The 17,169-nt window shown below is 37.7% G+C and overlaps 1 protein-coding gene across 1 annotated transcript in view; it reads right to left on the reverse strand.

Moving 5' to 3' along the window:
* Positions 1-929: 929 nt before the first annotated feature.
* Positions 930-17,169, reverse strand: part of LOC128652717 (vomeronasal type-2 receptor 26-like) — a 72,691-nt gene continuing 56,451 nt past the window's right edge. Inside the window, exon 4 of the mRNA XM_053705649.1 lies at positions 930-1,828. Coding sequence (XP_053561624.1) covers positions 930-1,828 — 899 coding nt within the window. The remainder of the gene's footprint in view (positions 1,829-17,169) is intronic.

The raw sequence follows: 17,169 nt of genomic DNA on the forward strand, positions 1-17,169 counted from the left end.
ATTGTTTAATATAGTTTAATTTAATTCTAAAGGTAATTCTACATTTATTATAAGATAGGGATGAGGTAATTATAATGTAAAGTTATCGGGTAGTTAGGTTTAGGGGTTAATAGCTGAATTTAGTTTATGGCGATGTGGGGGGCTGGCGGTTTAGGGGTTAATAGGTTTAGTAAGTGGTAGTGATGTGGGAGGCCAGGGGTTTAGGGGTTAATACATTTATTTAGTTGCGGTGGGCTCTGGGAGTGGGGGGATAGGGGTTAATAACTTTATTAGAGCTGTGGTGGGCTCCGGGAGCGGAAGTTTAGGGGTTAATAATTTTATTTATTTGCGGCGGGGTCCAGGAGTGGTGGGATAGGGGTTAATAATTGTATTTAGGTTGCAGCGGGGTCCGGGAGTGACGGGATAGGGGTTAAACATTTTAGTATAGTCGCTGTGTTTAGTGACAGGGTATAAATAAAGTTGGTAAAAATCCGAATAGCAGCGAGATCGATGACTGTTAGTTAACAACAGTCCGCTGCTCATCGTCCTGTACTTGGTGCACAGCTTTTTGACAGTTTCTTTTACGGCCAAAAAGGTGTGCGGTACAGCTATACCTACAAGACTCATAATAGCAGCGGTAGTGAAAAAGCAGCGTTATGAAGCTTTTTCACTCATAACGCAAAACTCGTAATCTAGCCAAAAAAAGGTAAGTACAACAAGATTAGGCAGAGATTGTTTTAATAAAAATTATAAATATGTTTACTTAATACTAATTGCTGCTCAATGTTAATATGATAGTTAACAGAAATGATTATGTTTATTTGGTTTCTTTTACTACTTGATAAACATTTAAAAGTCAAAATATTGCAAACAATTTTATTCTTATTAGCATTAAAAATAGATGACAAAAAGTATATGTCCTCTATTCCAGTCGTAAATAGATCTACAAATCAATAATTACTTAGCATATGTGCCCTGGTGTTCAGTTCAGGCTTAAATAATATAATGTAGCACTTGGGAATGAATATACAGCCCAGCAGTCCTGCACTAGAGGCCAGGATAGCAAATATCTCTACAGCTACCATGTATTTGCCCTTGGTGCTCAGGTACGCTGGGATGAAAGAGATCCAAACACTGCAGAACACCAGCATGCTGAATGTGATCATCTGGGCCTCATTGAAATTGGCAGGTAAATTCCTAACCAGGAAAGCCACAATGAAACTGACTGTAGAAAGGAATCCTATGTAGCCTATCACAAGGTAGAATGCAGTGAGAGAGCCCTCGTTACATTGTAATATTATTTTCCCAATGTAAGACTGAGTGTCAACGTCTGGATATGGTGGGTTAAGAGCCAACCACAGCATGCAGATCACAACTTGCCCTTGAGAGCAGACAATTGCCAGACAAATGGACACTCTGGATCCCACCCACTTCTTTATCTTGCTTCCAGGTTTAGTAGCATTGAAGGCAATAACAACAGTGACTGATTTTGCCAACACAGAAGAGATAGAAATAGCAAAAATGATTCCAAATGCAGCTTGTCTGAGTAGGCATGTCACCTCCACAGGACGTCCAATGAACAGTAAGGAGCATAGAAAGGACAACATGAGGGAGAGGAGGAGGGTGTAGCTGAGGTTCTGGTTGTTGGCTTTTACTACAGGAGTTGAGTGATGCTTTATGAAAATCCCAAAAATAGCAATATTGACAATACAGGAGAAGATGGAGACTGAAGTCAGGACTTTCCCTAATGTGTCCTCAAATGAAAGGAATTCCACTGTCTTTAGAATGCACATAGTTCTCTTATTATTTGTCCATTGATCTTCTTGACATGTTATACAGGTTTCTGCATCTGTAATAATAAAGAGCACCAGTTTATCGCATTTAAAATTGAGTTTCTTAGTTTTAATTTTGTTGCTAATTCATTTTGGCTTAAATATAATATATTTATAAGGGTTTATTTGTATTTCTTTTGTTGGATCATCTTTGAAAATGTTCTATGGCAGGTATTTATAGGATGAAAATGTTCTATGGCTGGTATTTATAGGATGAAAATGTTCTATGGCAGGTATTTATAGGATGAAAACGTTCTATGGCTGGTATTTATAGGATGAAAATGTTCTATGACAGGTATTTATAGGATGAAAATGTTCTATGGCTGGTATTTATAGGATGAAAATGTTCTATGGCAGGTATTTATAGGATGAAAATGTTCTATGGCAGGTATTTATAGGATGAAAATGTTCTATGGCTGGTATTTATAGGATGAAAATGTTATATGGCAGGTATTTATAGGATGAAAATGTTCTATGGCAGGTATTTATAGGATGAAAATGTTCTATGGCAGGTATTTATAGGATGAACATGTTCTATGGCTGGTATTTATAGGATGAAAATGTTCTATGGCAGGTATTTATAGGATGAAAATGTTCTATGGCAGGTATTTATAGGATGAAAATGTTCTATGGCTGGTATTTATAGGATGAAAATGTTCTATGGCAGGTATTTATAGGATGAAAATATTCTATGGCAGGTATTTATAGGATGAAAATGTTCTATGGCAGGTATTTATAGGATGAAAATGTTCTATGGCAGGTATTTATAGGATGAAAATGTTCTATGGCAGGTATTTATAGGATGAAAATGTTCTATGGCAGGTATTTATAGGATGAAAATGTTCTATGGCAGGTATTTATAGGATGAAAATGTTCTATGGCTGGTATTTATAGGATGAAAATATTCTATGGCAGGTATTTATAGGATGAAAATGTTCTATGGCTGGTATTTATAGGATGAAAATGTTCTATGGCAGGTATTTATAGGATGAAAATATTCTATGGCAGGTATTTATAGGATGAAAATGTTCTATGGCAGGTATTTATAGGATGAAAATGTTCTATGGCAGGTATTTATAGGATGAAAATGTTCTATGGCAGGTATTTATAGGATGAAAATGTTCTATGGCAGGTATTTATAGGATGAAAATGTTCTATGGCAGGTATTTATAGGATGAAAATGTTCTATGGCTGGTATTTATAGGATGAAAATGTTCTATGACAGGTAGGATGAAAATGTTCTATGGCAGGTATTTATAGGATGAAAATGTTCTATGACAGGTAGGATGAAAATGTTCTATGGCAGGTAGGATGAAAATGTTCTATGGCAGGTATTTATAGGATGAAAATGTTCTATGGCTGGTATTTATAGGATGAAAATGTTCTATGGCAGGTATTTATAGGATGAAAATGTTTCAATTAAACTGACTGTTACAATAATTAAATTATGTTTTCTTTTTATTACTTTCACGCTGCTCCTCTTTAGCAGTTTTTTTTTTTCAAAATCTCTTTTTTTACTCCTCTTACTTTTCTACAATGATTTTTTCCTGTTTGTTGCTATTATTTCCTTACCATTCTGTTCACATTTCCTTTCTGTCCTACTATCTCTCACAAGTTATCATGTCAACAAACATTGTTATCCATTAGAGTAAGTCAAGTGTTAACCCTATATACAACTTTTGGCTACATTTTCTTTTTATTCCAAGCATATTACATTTAGTTAAAGGAACATTCAAGTCAACATTAAACTTTCATGATTCAGATCGTGCAGCAATTTTAAACAACTTTCCTATTTACTTCCATTAACAAAATGTGCACAGTCTTGATATATTTACACTTTTGGAGTCACCAGCTCCTACTGGGCATGTGCAAGAAGTCACATTATATACGTATATGCATTTGTGATAGGCTAATGACTGTCATATGATACAGGGGAAGTGGAAATAGACATGGAGGCCCATTTATCAAGCTCCGAATGGAGCTTGAGGTTCCGTGTTTCTGGCAAGTCTTCAGACTCGCCAGAAACACCAGTTATGAAGTAGCGATCTAAAGACCTCTGCTCCATAACCCTGTCTGCCTGCTCTGATGAGACAGACAGAAATTGCCACAATTCAACCCGATCGAGTACGGGTTAATTGACACCTCCCTGCTGGCAGCCCATTGGCAGTGAATCTGCAGAGAGTGGCATTGCACCAGCAGCTCTTGTGAGCTGCTGGTGCAATGCTGAATAAGGAAGAGCATATTGCTCTCCGCATTCAGCGAGGTCTTGGGGACCTGATCCGCACTGTCGGATCAGGTCTGACAGACATTTGATAATTCGGCCTCATAATCTACTACTCATTTGAAATTAATTGCATTGTCTTGTCAACATGCATTTGTTGTTTATGCAGATCTACTGTATTTATTGGTCCTTTAGCTTTCTCACATTACATACACAATATTTCCATATCATATGCATATCCCCGACATCGCCGCCACCTACATTACAGTTATTAACCCCTAATCTTCAGCCCCTAACATCGCTGACACCTACATTACAGTTATTAACCCCTAATCTTCAGCCCCTAACATCGCCGCCACCTACATTACAGTTACTAAGCCCTAATCTGCTGCCCCTAACATTGCCGCCACCTACATTACAGTTATTAACACCTAATTTGCTGCCCCTAACATAGCTGCCACCTACATTACAGTTATTAACCCCTAATCGGCCGTCCCAAACATCGCCACCACCTACAAACATTTATTAACCCCTAATCTGCTGGCCCTAACATTACTGCCACCTACTTACACATATTAGCCCCTAATCTGCCATCTCCTATGTCGCTGCCACTATACTAAAGTTATTAACCCCAAAACCTCTGGCTTCCCACATCACTAACACTACATAAATATATTAACCCCTAACCCCCCTAACTTAAATCTAATTAAAATAAATCTAAATTAAACTTACAGTTATTACCTAACTACCTATTTAAAACTAAATACATACTTACCTGTGAAATAAAACCTAAGCTAGCTACAATATAACTAATAGTTATATTGTAGCTAGCTAAGGTTTTATTTTTATTTCACAGGTAAGTGTGTATTTATTTTAACTAGGTAGACTAGTTAGTAAATAGTTATTAACTATTTTCTAACTACCTAGTTAAAATAAATACAAAGTTACCTGTAAAATAAAACCTAACCTGCCTTACACTAAAACCTAACATTACAATAAAATTACATAAATTAAGTTAATAAAATACAATTATCTAAATTACCCAAAAAAATAAACACTAAATTACACAAAATAAAAAAATGAAATTATCAAAAATAAAAACGAATTACTCCTAATCTAATAGACCTATCAAAATAAAAAAGCCACCCCCCCCAAAATAAAAAAACCCTAACCTGCACTAAACTGCCATGGTTCTTAATAGAGCCTTTTGCAGGGCATTGCCCCAAAGAAATCAGCTCTTTTACATAGCAATTAAAAATACAAACATCCCCCCCAACAGTAAAACCAACCACCCACACAACCAAACCCCCAAATAAAATTCTATCTAAATAAACCTAAGCTAACCATTGCCCTCAAAAGGGCATTTGGATGGGCATTAGCTAACCATTGCCCTCAAAAGGGCATTTGGATGGGCATTGCCCTTAAATGGGCATTTAGCTCTTTTGCCATGCCCTAAGCTAAAAATAAAACCCACCCAAAAAACCCTTAAAAAACACTAACCCCCGAAGATCCACTTACAGTTTTCGAAGTCCGGACATTCATTGTCATCCAGCCGGCGAAGTCTTCATCCAAGCGGGCAGAAGTCTTCATCCAAGCGGGCAAAAGTCTTCATCCAAGCAGGCAGAAATTTTCATCCAAACGGCATCTTCTATCTTCATCCATCCAGCACAGAGCCGGTCCATCATTGGCTATTCCAATCATTGGCTGATTGGAATAGCCAATAGAATGTGAGCTTAATCCTATTAGCTGATTGCAACAGCCAATAGGATTTTTTCCCCTTTAATTCCTATTGACTGATAGAATTCTATCAGCCAATCGAAATGTAAGGGACGCCATCTTGGATGACGTCACTTAAAGGGAACTTCATTTTCCAGCGACGATCGGAAGAAGAGGATGCTCCGTGCCGGATGTCTTGAAGATGGACCTGCTCCGTGCTGGATGGATAAAGATAGAAGATGCCGTCTGGATAAAGACTTCTGCCCACTTCAATGAGGACTTCTGCCCACTTGGATGAAGACTTCTGCCCACTTGGATGAAGACTTCTGCCTGCTTGGATGAAGACTTTGCCAGCTGGATGAGGATGGATATCCGGACTTCGAAAACTGTAAGTTGATCTTCGGGGGTTAGTGTTAGGTTTTTTTTGGGTGGGTTTTATTTTTAGCTTAGGGTTTGGGCACTTCATAAAAGAGCTGATTGCCCTTTTAAGGGCAATGCCCATCCAAATGCCCTTTTCAGGGCAATGGTTAGCTTAGGTTTATTTAGAAATAATTTTATTTGGGGGGTTTGGTTGTGTGGGTGGTGGGTTTTTACTGTTGGGGGGATGTTTGTATTTTTAATTGCTATGTAAAAGAGCTGATTTCTTTGGGGCAATGTCCCCGCAAAAGGCCCTTTTAAGGGCCATTGGCAGTTTAGTGTAGGCTAGGGTTTTTTTTTATTTTGGGGGGCTTTTTTATTTTGATTAGGAGTAATTCGTTTTTATTTTTGATAATTTCATTTTTTATTTAGTGTAATTTAGTGTTTATTTATTTTTTGGTAATTTAGATAATTGTATCTTATTAATTTCATTTATTTAATTTTATTGTAATGTTAGGTTTTAGTGTGACTATTAGTTATATTGTAGCTAGCTTAGGTTTTATTTTATAGGTAAGTATTTAGTTTTAAATAGGTATTATTTAGGTAATAATTGTATGTTTTGTTTAGATTTATTTTAATTATATTTAAGTTAGGGGGTGTTAGGGTTAGGTTTAGGGGTTAATATAATTATGTAGTGATGTGGGAGGCCAGAGGTTTAGGGGTTAATAGTTTAATTTAGTATATTTCATTGTGGGGGACTTGCTGTTTAGTGGTTAATAGGTTTATTATAGCGGCGGTGTGGGCGGACGGAGATTAGGGGTTAATAATATTTAAATAGTGTTTGCGATGCGGGAGGGTGGCGATTTAGGGGTTAATGGGTTAATTATAGTGACGACGATGTCGGGGAGTGGCGGAATAGGGGTTAATACATTTTTTTAAGTGGCGGCGCTGTCCAGAGCTGTAGATTAGGGGTTAATAATTTTATTTTAGTGTTTGGAAAGTGGGAGGGTCTCGATTTAGGGGTTAATAGGCAGTTTATGGGTGTTTAGTGTACTTTGTGACAGTTTAGTTATAAATTGTATGGTACAGCTTTGTAACATAAAACTCATAACTACTGACTTTAGATGGCGGTACGGATCTTGTGGTTACAGAGTGTACCGCTCACTTTTTGGCCTCCCAGGCAAACTCGTAATACCGGCGCTATGGAAGTTCCATTGAAAAAGGACTTTTTTAAACGTGCGGTACTGACATAGCGTGACTGCCAAAAAGTTGTGCGGTACACCTATTCTGACAAGACTTGTAATAGCGGCATTAGGGAGAAAGCAGCGGTATGAAGCATAAAGATGCTATTTTCACTCATAACGTAAAACTCGTAATCTAGCTGTGAGAGATTTAAATTTCATATTTGTTTTTCACATGATGAAATTAATTATAAGTAAGTATTTTCAAGTCAGAAATGTTTTTGTTGAGCAGTGTAAAAGAGTACATCCCAAACATCTTATATAAACAAAAAAATAATATAAACAATTGTTAGTGATGTAACCCCTTAATGACGGAGGCCATACCAGATACGTCCTGCAAAAATTGTCAGTTTATGACACTGGACATACCTGGTACGTCCCTAGTAAAAATGAGCGCTGGAAGCGATTGCGATCGCTTCCAGCCACTCTTAGGGTATTGCATCCTCCGGTCAGTTGCCACTGCAGAGAGGGTCACTCTGTGGCCCTCTCTGCATTGGCCAGCGATGGTGCAGATCGTTGGTGGTGTGGAAGGGTTAGGAGGGAGGCAGGTGGGTGGCCCATCACTGGAGGAGTGCCGGAGGAGGTGGGACAACTACACCACGCTACAGGAAAGTTGAAAAAAAAATTATTGAGCCGCAGTGAGGGGGAAGGAGGAAGGGAGGAGGGGGAATAAGGGAGAGGAGGATCCTATGTGGAAGCCGGACAGATAGCTCAGCATGCTAAGGCACTGTGGCTGAGCTCTGTAGCAACCCAAGGGTTGCAGGTTCAATCCCCGGCGAGGTCCACTCAGCCTTTCATCCTTCCGAGGTCGATAAAATGAGCAGCGCCTTGAGACCCTTATGGGTGATTAGCTGTGCTTTATAAGTACCCAATACATACATACATAAATCCGTTGTGGAGAAGGGATCTGGGAGGGGTAGGGTAATGAGGGGGGCCAGCTGCAATACAGATAAAAATGTTTTCTTTTTTATATAGTACCTTTTTATAGTACCTAATATGGCGGCAAATAGGTAGAGGGGGGAGGGTTAGAGAACTTTTGGGGGATTAGGGAAGTTGGAGTGTAAGGGGGATCCTACACTGCAGAAAAGAAATTAACAACCATTTGTGCCATAATTGCACAAGTTGTTTGTAAATAATTTCAGTAAGAAACCTAAAGTTTGTGAAAAAGTTAACGATTTATTTTTTATCGCATTTGGCAGTGAAATGGTAGCATGCAATATACCAAAATGGGCCTAGATTAATACTTTGGTTGGTCAGTATATATATATATAGTTTTGATAGGTAAATATGAAGAAGAAAAAAAGACTCTACTTCTGTTTAAATGAAGTGATAGCAACAATGATAAAAAAAAATACTCTGGTCTTTTGGGGAAGTTTAAGTTTGAAAATCCCTGTCCTTTAATGGGTTTAGGGGGTAAACATTGGATATTTCTAAACGCAGGACATTTAGAAACTATTTAGCAAGGTGCGGTTTGGTGGTTGTAGATGTATAACTGATTTTGGGGGTCAAAGTTAGCAAAATGTGTTTTTTTCAATTTTTTTATCATATTTTATAAAACATTTTTTATAGTAAATTATATGATAAGATGAAAATAATTGTATCTTTTAATGGTGAGAAAAATGGTATATAATACTGTATGTGTAGGTACAGTAAATGAGTAAGAGGAAAATTACAGCTAAACACAACCACCCCAGAAATGTAAAAACAGCACTGGTCCTTAGCGATAAGAAAATTGAAAAACAGTCTGGTCACTAAGGTAGTATCAGAACATCAGCCAAATGCTTCAGAGATGTTGGAGGAAGGAATTTGCTTCTAAATATGCTCTATAAAACTTTCTGCAGTGGATTGATGATATTCAAGTAAGGTGATTGTGCTGGCCAGGGCAGAAATTGAAGTTCATCTTAGGGCTTCTCAAACATAGGGCCCTATTTATCAAGTTTCAAACGGAAACAGAAGAACATAGAAGTTATAAATCAGCAGTCTAAAGACTGCTGCTCCATAACCTGTCCACCTGCTCTGAGGCCACGGAAAGCAATCAACCTAATCAGATACGATCGGGCTGATTGACACCCCCTGCTAGTAATTCTGCAGGGGGAGCATTGCACCAGCAGTTCACAAGAACTGCTTGTGCAATGCTGAATGCAGAGACCGTATACTATCCGCATTCAGCGATGTCTGTTGGACATAATCCGCTTATCGGATCATCTCGGACAGACATTTGATAAATCGGCCCCTAAGTCTGAACTGTAATGGCTGTGTGTATGGGCACATTATCATCTTGAAAAATTGTATCATTATTTGGGAACAACATTTGGAGCACAGGATGCACCTAATCACCTAGAATTCCAAGTACTTGCTGGCAGAAACTCAACCATTTAAGGTAATGATGGGGACAGCCAAATACAAAGCTATGGCTTCTAAAATCACCACAGATATATCACCATGTTTGAGAGTTGTAACCAGACATTCTAAATTCTCCATACATAATGTTTACCTATGAGAAATAATGTAAATGAGGATTCATCAGACCATACTACTCATTTTCAGTTTGCAACTGACCAAGTTTTATGATCATGACACCCTCTATTTCACAATTTAGCATTGGTGTCTAATTAAAGGTTTAGCAATTGCAGTTATTCAATGGATGTTGGCTTTGTGAAGTTCTCTGCAGACTATTTTTTGTGGAAACAGGGTTTTCAAGTTGGATATTGGGTTTTGCTGTCATATTTGCTTAAATAGTTCTGTTTTGTTTGACCACAATACTTGATAGTATTCGACGGTCCCTATAATTCAATTTCACTTTTTGTCAACTATTATTCTTTGTCGATGAAGGGCTAGATTACAAGTAGAGTGGTAATTTCAACTAACCCTCGAAAGTTACCTTCGCTGGTACTACGAGCTCAAAATGAAAATTGTGTGCTCACACTAAACCCAATAGTGCAGGATATTAAATTTACAATGTCACAATGACTGAATTGTTTTTAAAAGAGCAGCAAAATGAAAAAACAAACTAACACCTATACTCGTGCACTAACCTCCATCGCAATACAACCCCTTACACTATTAAGTCTTAAACCACCACATCTCCGTCGCAAACTATCCCGCTACACTATTAACTCCTAATCCACCATAACTCCTATCACTATTAACCCCTATACTATTAACCCCTAAACTGCCACAAACCAATCTGCAATAAGCCACCTACACTATTAACCCCTAAACCACCACTATCCTAAAACAACATTTGTTTTCTATTTTTTAATGTAATCTATATGAATAATATTAACTCCTATAATAATTTTGTTTGCATTTATAAGTATGTGTTTGAGTAAAATTAACATTTTTGTTTTATTCTAGAAACTACTGCGTATTTAGCGTATTTATTATATTTTATGTATTACTGTTGTGGTCATCACTGACCATGCAAAAAAAGAGTGGAAAAAAGAAAATGTTTTGAGTGAGGAAAAGAAGGGTTCGTTTTCTGGTTTTACAGACAGAGGTAAACAGTGAGTGTCAGGTTGCTTCCATCTTTAAAATTTCAAAGACAGTGGTCCATAAGAATATGGTCAAGCCATAAAATGCATACAAAGAGAGAAGCGCTCTAGGAATGAACAACAGCTCAGTGGCTTGTTCTATGGCGATTTACCACCCGGAAGCAGCCTCTTTTAGACCAGTGTGCTTTTCACAGAAGAAAACTTTCCTGAAGTATATCAGTCTGATCCCGCCAAGTAAGGTCAGTCCAGCCCCGAAATACCAGGCAATTCTCCTCTGAACAAGGAACATGACAACCCCAGACGATCGTTTCGGCCTCCTATGGGCCTCGTCAGTGAGGTGCAGCCACATTCCTCTAAACACACTGGGCAAGGAGTCCACGTCTGGTTTCCCCCATCACCCATAGGGAGACTTCCCCAGGGTCATAATAATTTGCATACAAAGAGAGAAGCGCTCTACCAGGAACGAACAACAGCTCAGTGGCTTGTTCTATGGCCTCAAAATAAACGGCCTCAAAATAAATGGCAAATGGCAGCTGGGATTTTTTTTTAAGCTTTATTTATAATCCAAATCAGGGTATACAACAGAAATATAACAACATAAAAGAAAAAGTGCATACATACTTTGTAAGATTTGTCACATTTGGAATTTTACAGAATAATCAGACATTGATTTGAAAAAAAAAAGAAAAATTCATATTGCTTATCATAGTCAGTGTTACAATAAATGTTAAGCCTGAGTTGGATATTATTTTTCTTTTATTTTATATCAGGGAAGGGGAAAAAAGAAGATGAAAATAGCAGAGAGAAAAAGAGAGAGAAAAAAACCCATAATTCCCTATTTTCCTGCTTTCTCAATCTAGAAAGAGTTCAGACTTTTTATGAAAGCCCTCATGTCTTACATGATTACAGGGGAAGCTGGAACCCATTGAGATGGAAAAACTCCATCATTGGCTGCTTCTGAAAATATTTTTGTATTAAATAAGGTACTTAGGATCTGTTTTTGAACTACTAGAGAATGTGTTTTAATTATTGGTAGTCACTTATCAAAAAATCTTGAACCCCATTTTCAGAAAAGAGATTAATATTCTGGGGCCCCATCCGATATGCAGCGTTGCCCGCAAAAGCCAGCGATGTCAGTTTTTGCACAGGTTTGGTATCCTATATACAGCGCTCCATATAAATGCGGCACGTATATTTCACCCGTCGGACGTAGTTTTTTTCCCCATAGACTAACATATAAAATCTGTGCAATTTGGTATCCAATATCCAGCGCAAGGCCTTACGTGGCGAAAATGGAGAAAACTTACTCCATTTTCACCTCGCCATAAAAAGCAGCCATAGCAGGCCTTTCGCTGAGTATGGGAGCACCGTAACTCCCTAAAATGCCTATTGCATGCGCAATGTCTATCTACCTGTCAACCGCAATCCCCCACCGCAATACCTAATAAAGTGTTTAACCCCTAAACCACCGTTCCTGGACCAGGCTGCCATTAAATAAAGTGTTTAACCCCTAAACCGCCAATCCCGGACCCCGCAGCCACCTACATTAAATTTATTAACCCCTAATCTGACGCCCCTACACCGCCGCCACCTACATTAAATTTATTAACCCCTAATCTGACCCCTCTACACCGCCGCCACCTACATTAAATTTATTAACCCATAATCTGACCCCCCTACACCGCCCCCACCTACATTAAATATATTACCCCCAAAACCTAAGTCTAACCCTAACACCCCCTAACTTAATTATTATTTAAATAAATCTAAATAATATTAATATTATTAACTAAATTATTCCTATTTAAAACTAAATACCTATAAAATAAACCCTAAGATAGTTACAATATAACTAATAATTACATTTTAGCTATTTTAGGATTTATATTTATTTTACAGGTAACTTTGTATTTATTTTAACTAGGTACAATAGCTATTAAATAGTTAATAACTATTTAATAGCTACCTAGTTAAAATAATTACAAAATTACCTGTAAAATAAATCCTAACCCAAGTTACAAATACACCTAACACTACACTATCAATAAATTAATTAAATAAATAAACTACAATTATCTATAATAAAATAATAAAATACAACTAAATAAACTAAACTATATTACAAAAAAAACAAACACTAAATTACAAAAAATAAAAAAATATTACAAGAAGTTTAATCTAATTACACCTAATCTAAGCCCCCTAATAAAATAAAAAAGCCCCCCAAAATAATATAATTCCCTATCCTAAACTAAATTACGAAAAGCCCTTAAAAAGGCCTTTTGCGGGGCATTGCCCCAAAGTAATCAGCTCTTTTACCAGCCCTTAAAAGGGCCTTTTGCTGGGCATTGCCCCAAAGTAATCAGCTCTTTTACCTGTAAAAAAAGAAATACAATACCCCCCAACATTACAACCCACCACCCACACACCCCTACTCTAAAACCACTTGATCCCCCCTTAAATAAACCTAACACTACCCCATTGAAGATCACCCTACCTTGAGCCGTCTTCACCCAGCCAGGCCGAAGTCTTCATCCGATCCGGGCACAAGTGGTCCTCCAGCCGGGCAGAAGTCTTCATCCAATCAGGGCAGAAGAGGTCCTCCATCTGGCAGAAGTCTTCATCCAAGCGGCATCTTCTATCTTCATACTTCCGGCAATGAGCGGCTCCATCTTGAAGACCTCCGGCGTGGAACATCCTTCTCGGCCGACGACTACCCGACAAATGGTTGGTCCTTTAAATGACTTCATCCAAGATGGCGTCCCTCGAATTTCGATTGACTGATAGGATTCTTTCAGCCAATCGGAATTAAGGTAGGAAAAATCAGATTGGTTGATTTAATCAGCCAATCTGATTGAAGATCAATCCGATTGGCTGATTGGATCAGCCAATAGAATGCAACGTCAATTCTATTGGCTGATCCAATCAGCCAGTCGGATTGAACTTCAATTTCGATTGGCTGATTAAATTACTTTGGGGCACTTTAGCAACTGCCGGCGGGGTATATGTTATACCCCGATGTGCGAGGTGAAACTACGGGCGGCGCAGGTTACCTCACTTGCGCCAAAAACTACGCCGTATATCGGATCGCGACCCAAATTTCTGACCACCATAATAAGAGTACTTAAACTTTTGTAAATACCTGGTCTAGTAGCTGCCACATTAAAATGGAGAAAGACAATTACATGATGAGAGCAGATTTTTAAATTATTGCAACAATGTTTGTTATACCAAAAATTCACTTAATACCAGAATTTATATATTCAGGGAGAATACCAAAATAGATGGAGGGTATCTGCTTTATCAAACTGACATTTTGGACAACGAAAGTCTTTATTGGTATAAAATTTGGCCAATTTAGTGGGTGAAATATATGTATTGTGAATTAATTTAGTGTGATATTCTTTCCATCCAACAGAGATTACTAACCTTTCTAGTAACAAAAAGATCTGTTCAATATTTTATATTTCCAGAAAGGGAAAATGAGTAGACCAACAAGTTTATATTTTATCTAGGTGATTTTGCCCTTGTTTGGCAAACAAAATGTTATATAAAAGAGAAGTAGAATGTTTGTAGGAGGCACATTTTTTGATAGGTTTATTCATTTCAGACCATCGATATAGAAGATCTAGATTCCAGTTTTGAGAATAATTGAATAATAATAAAATGGCATAACTGAAAATATACAAATAAATTTGATCTGGGAACCTCAAAGGTCTGAATAACACTATTAAAGTAAATTATTTGACCAGCTGAAGAAAATACTTGGTGAAAATATTTGTTCCTCTTAGCAGACTACTAATAAAAAAATGCACAATAAATTCCAGGCAGGAACTCTCCCCGGATGGGTAAAAAAAAGGAAAATCTAAAATCTATATCCAGGAAACTATACATTTTTTGCCAAGCAATAATAACATTTTTAAAAGTAAGTAAGATCGCTTTATTTACAGGGAGGTATTTTTTAGTACAATGGAGATTAGCTTTTAAAGAATAAGCATAAATTATCGAACTTTCTATCTCAGAAGAGGAGATCTTATTTGAATCCGTAAGCCAGTCCAGAGCAATCTTAACAAAAGTAGTTAGATTGTATATTTATTTATTTTTAATTTATTGAGGTGATCAAGCGAACATTGCAGCTATTCAGAAGGAATTCAATAGTCATTACCAAAGTTTAACAAATACACACCTAGATTACGAGTTTTGCGTTAACAGGGGTGCGGTGCTAACGAGCAGTTTTCCCTCATCGCTCACCTACAGACAGCGCTGGTATTACGGGTTTTTACAAACCCGGCGTTAGCTGCAGAAAAGTGAGCGGAGAGCAAAATTTAGCTCCACATCACACCTCAATACCAGCACTGCTTACGGTAGCGGCGAGCTGGCTAAACGTGCTCGTGCACGATTTCCCCATAGGAATCAATGGGGGAGAGCCGGCTGAAAAAAAACCTAACACCTTCAAAAAAGCAGCGTAAAGCTCCTAACGCAGCCCCATTGATTTCTATGGGGAAACACATTTTACGTCTACACCTAACACCCTAACATGAACCCTGAGTCTAAACACACCTAATCTTACACTTATTAACCCCTAATCTGCCGCTCCGGTCATCGCCGCCACCTACATTATATGTATTAACCCTTAATCTGCTGCCCCCAACATTGCCGACACCTACATTATATTTATTAATCCCTACTCTGCCGCCCCCAATGTCGCTGCCACCTACCTACACTTATTAACCCCTAATCTGCTGCCCCCAACGTCGCCGCCACTATATAAAAGTTCTTAACCCCTAAACCTAAGTCTAACCCTAACCCCCCCTAAGTTAAATATAATTTGAATAAATATAAATAAAATTACTACAATTAACTAAATTAGTCCTATTTAAAACTAAATACTTACCTATAAAATAAACCCAAAGATAGCTACAATATTACTAATAGTTACATTGTAGCTATTTTAGGATTTATTTTTATTTAAAGGCAAATTTGTATTTATTTTAACTAGGTAGAATAGTTATTAAATAGTTAGTAACTATTTAATAGCTACCTAGTTAAAATAAAGACAAATTTACCTGTAAAATAAAACCTAACCTAAGATACAATAACACCTAACACTACACTACAATTAAATGAATTCCCTAAATTAACTACAATTAAATACAATTAAATAAAATGATCTAAAGTACGAAAAAACACACTAAATTACAGAAAATAATAAAATAATTACAAGTTTTCAAAATTAATTACACCTAATCTAATCCCCCTAATAAAATAAAAATGCCCCCCAAAATAATAAAAAGCCCTACCCTATATTAAATTACAAATATCCCTTAAAAGGGCCTTTTGTGGGGCATTGCCCCAAAGTAATCAGCTCTTTTACCTGTAAAAAAAGTAAAATACCCCCCCAGCATTAAAACCCACCACCCACACCCAACCCTGCTCTAAAACCCACCCAATTCCTGCTTAATAAAACCTAACACTAACAACTTGAAGATCACCCTATCTTGAGAAGTCTTCACCCAACCGGGCCAAAGTCCTCAACGAACCCGGGCGAAGTGGTCCTCCAGACGGGTAGAAGTCTTCATCCAAGCCGGGAAGAAGAGGTCCTCCAGACGGCAGAAGCCTTCATCCAGACAGCATCTCCTATTTTCATCCATGCGGTGCGGAGCAGGTCCATCTTCAAGACATCGGACGCGGAGCATCCTTCCTGGCCGACGACTACCCGACGAATGAAGGTTCCTTTAAGTGACATCATCCAAGATGGCGTTCCTTCAATTCCGATTGGCTGATAGAATTCTATCAGTCAATCGGAATTAAGGTAGGGAAAATCCTATTGGATGATTGGAACAGCCAATAGAATGCAAGCTCAATCCTATTGGCTGTTCTAATCAGCCAATAGGATTGAAGTTCAATCCTATTGGCTGATTGCATCACCCAATAGGATTTTTTCTACCTTAATTCTGATTAAGATGGCATCTCTTCAATTCCGATTGGCTGATAGAATGCTATCAGTTTTAAATAGGATTAATTTATTTAATTATGTTACATTAATTTCGTTTAATTTAAATTATATTTATGTTAGGGGGGGTTAGACTTAGGGTTAGACTTAGGTTTAGGGGTTAATAAATTTATTTATAGGTCAGAAGATTAGGGGATAATAATTGTAGGTAGGTGTCGGCGACATTGGGGGGGCATATTAGGGTTTTATAAGTATAATGTAGGTGGCAGCGATTTTGGGAGCAGCAGATTAGGGGTTCATAGGGATAATGTAGGTGGCGGCGGTGTCCGGAGCGGCAGGTTAGGGGTTAATAGTATAATGCAGGTGGCGACGATAG

Source organism: Bombina bombina, chromosome 3 (genome assembly GCF_027579735.1).
Source record: "Bombina bombina isolate aBomBom1 chromosome 3, aBomBom1.pri, whole genome shotgun sequence".
NCBI lineage: Eukaryota > Metazoa > Chordata > Amphibia > Anura > Bombinatoridae > Bombina > Bombina bombina.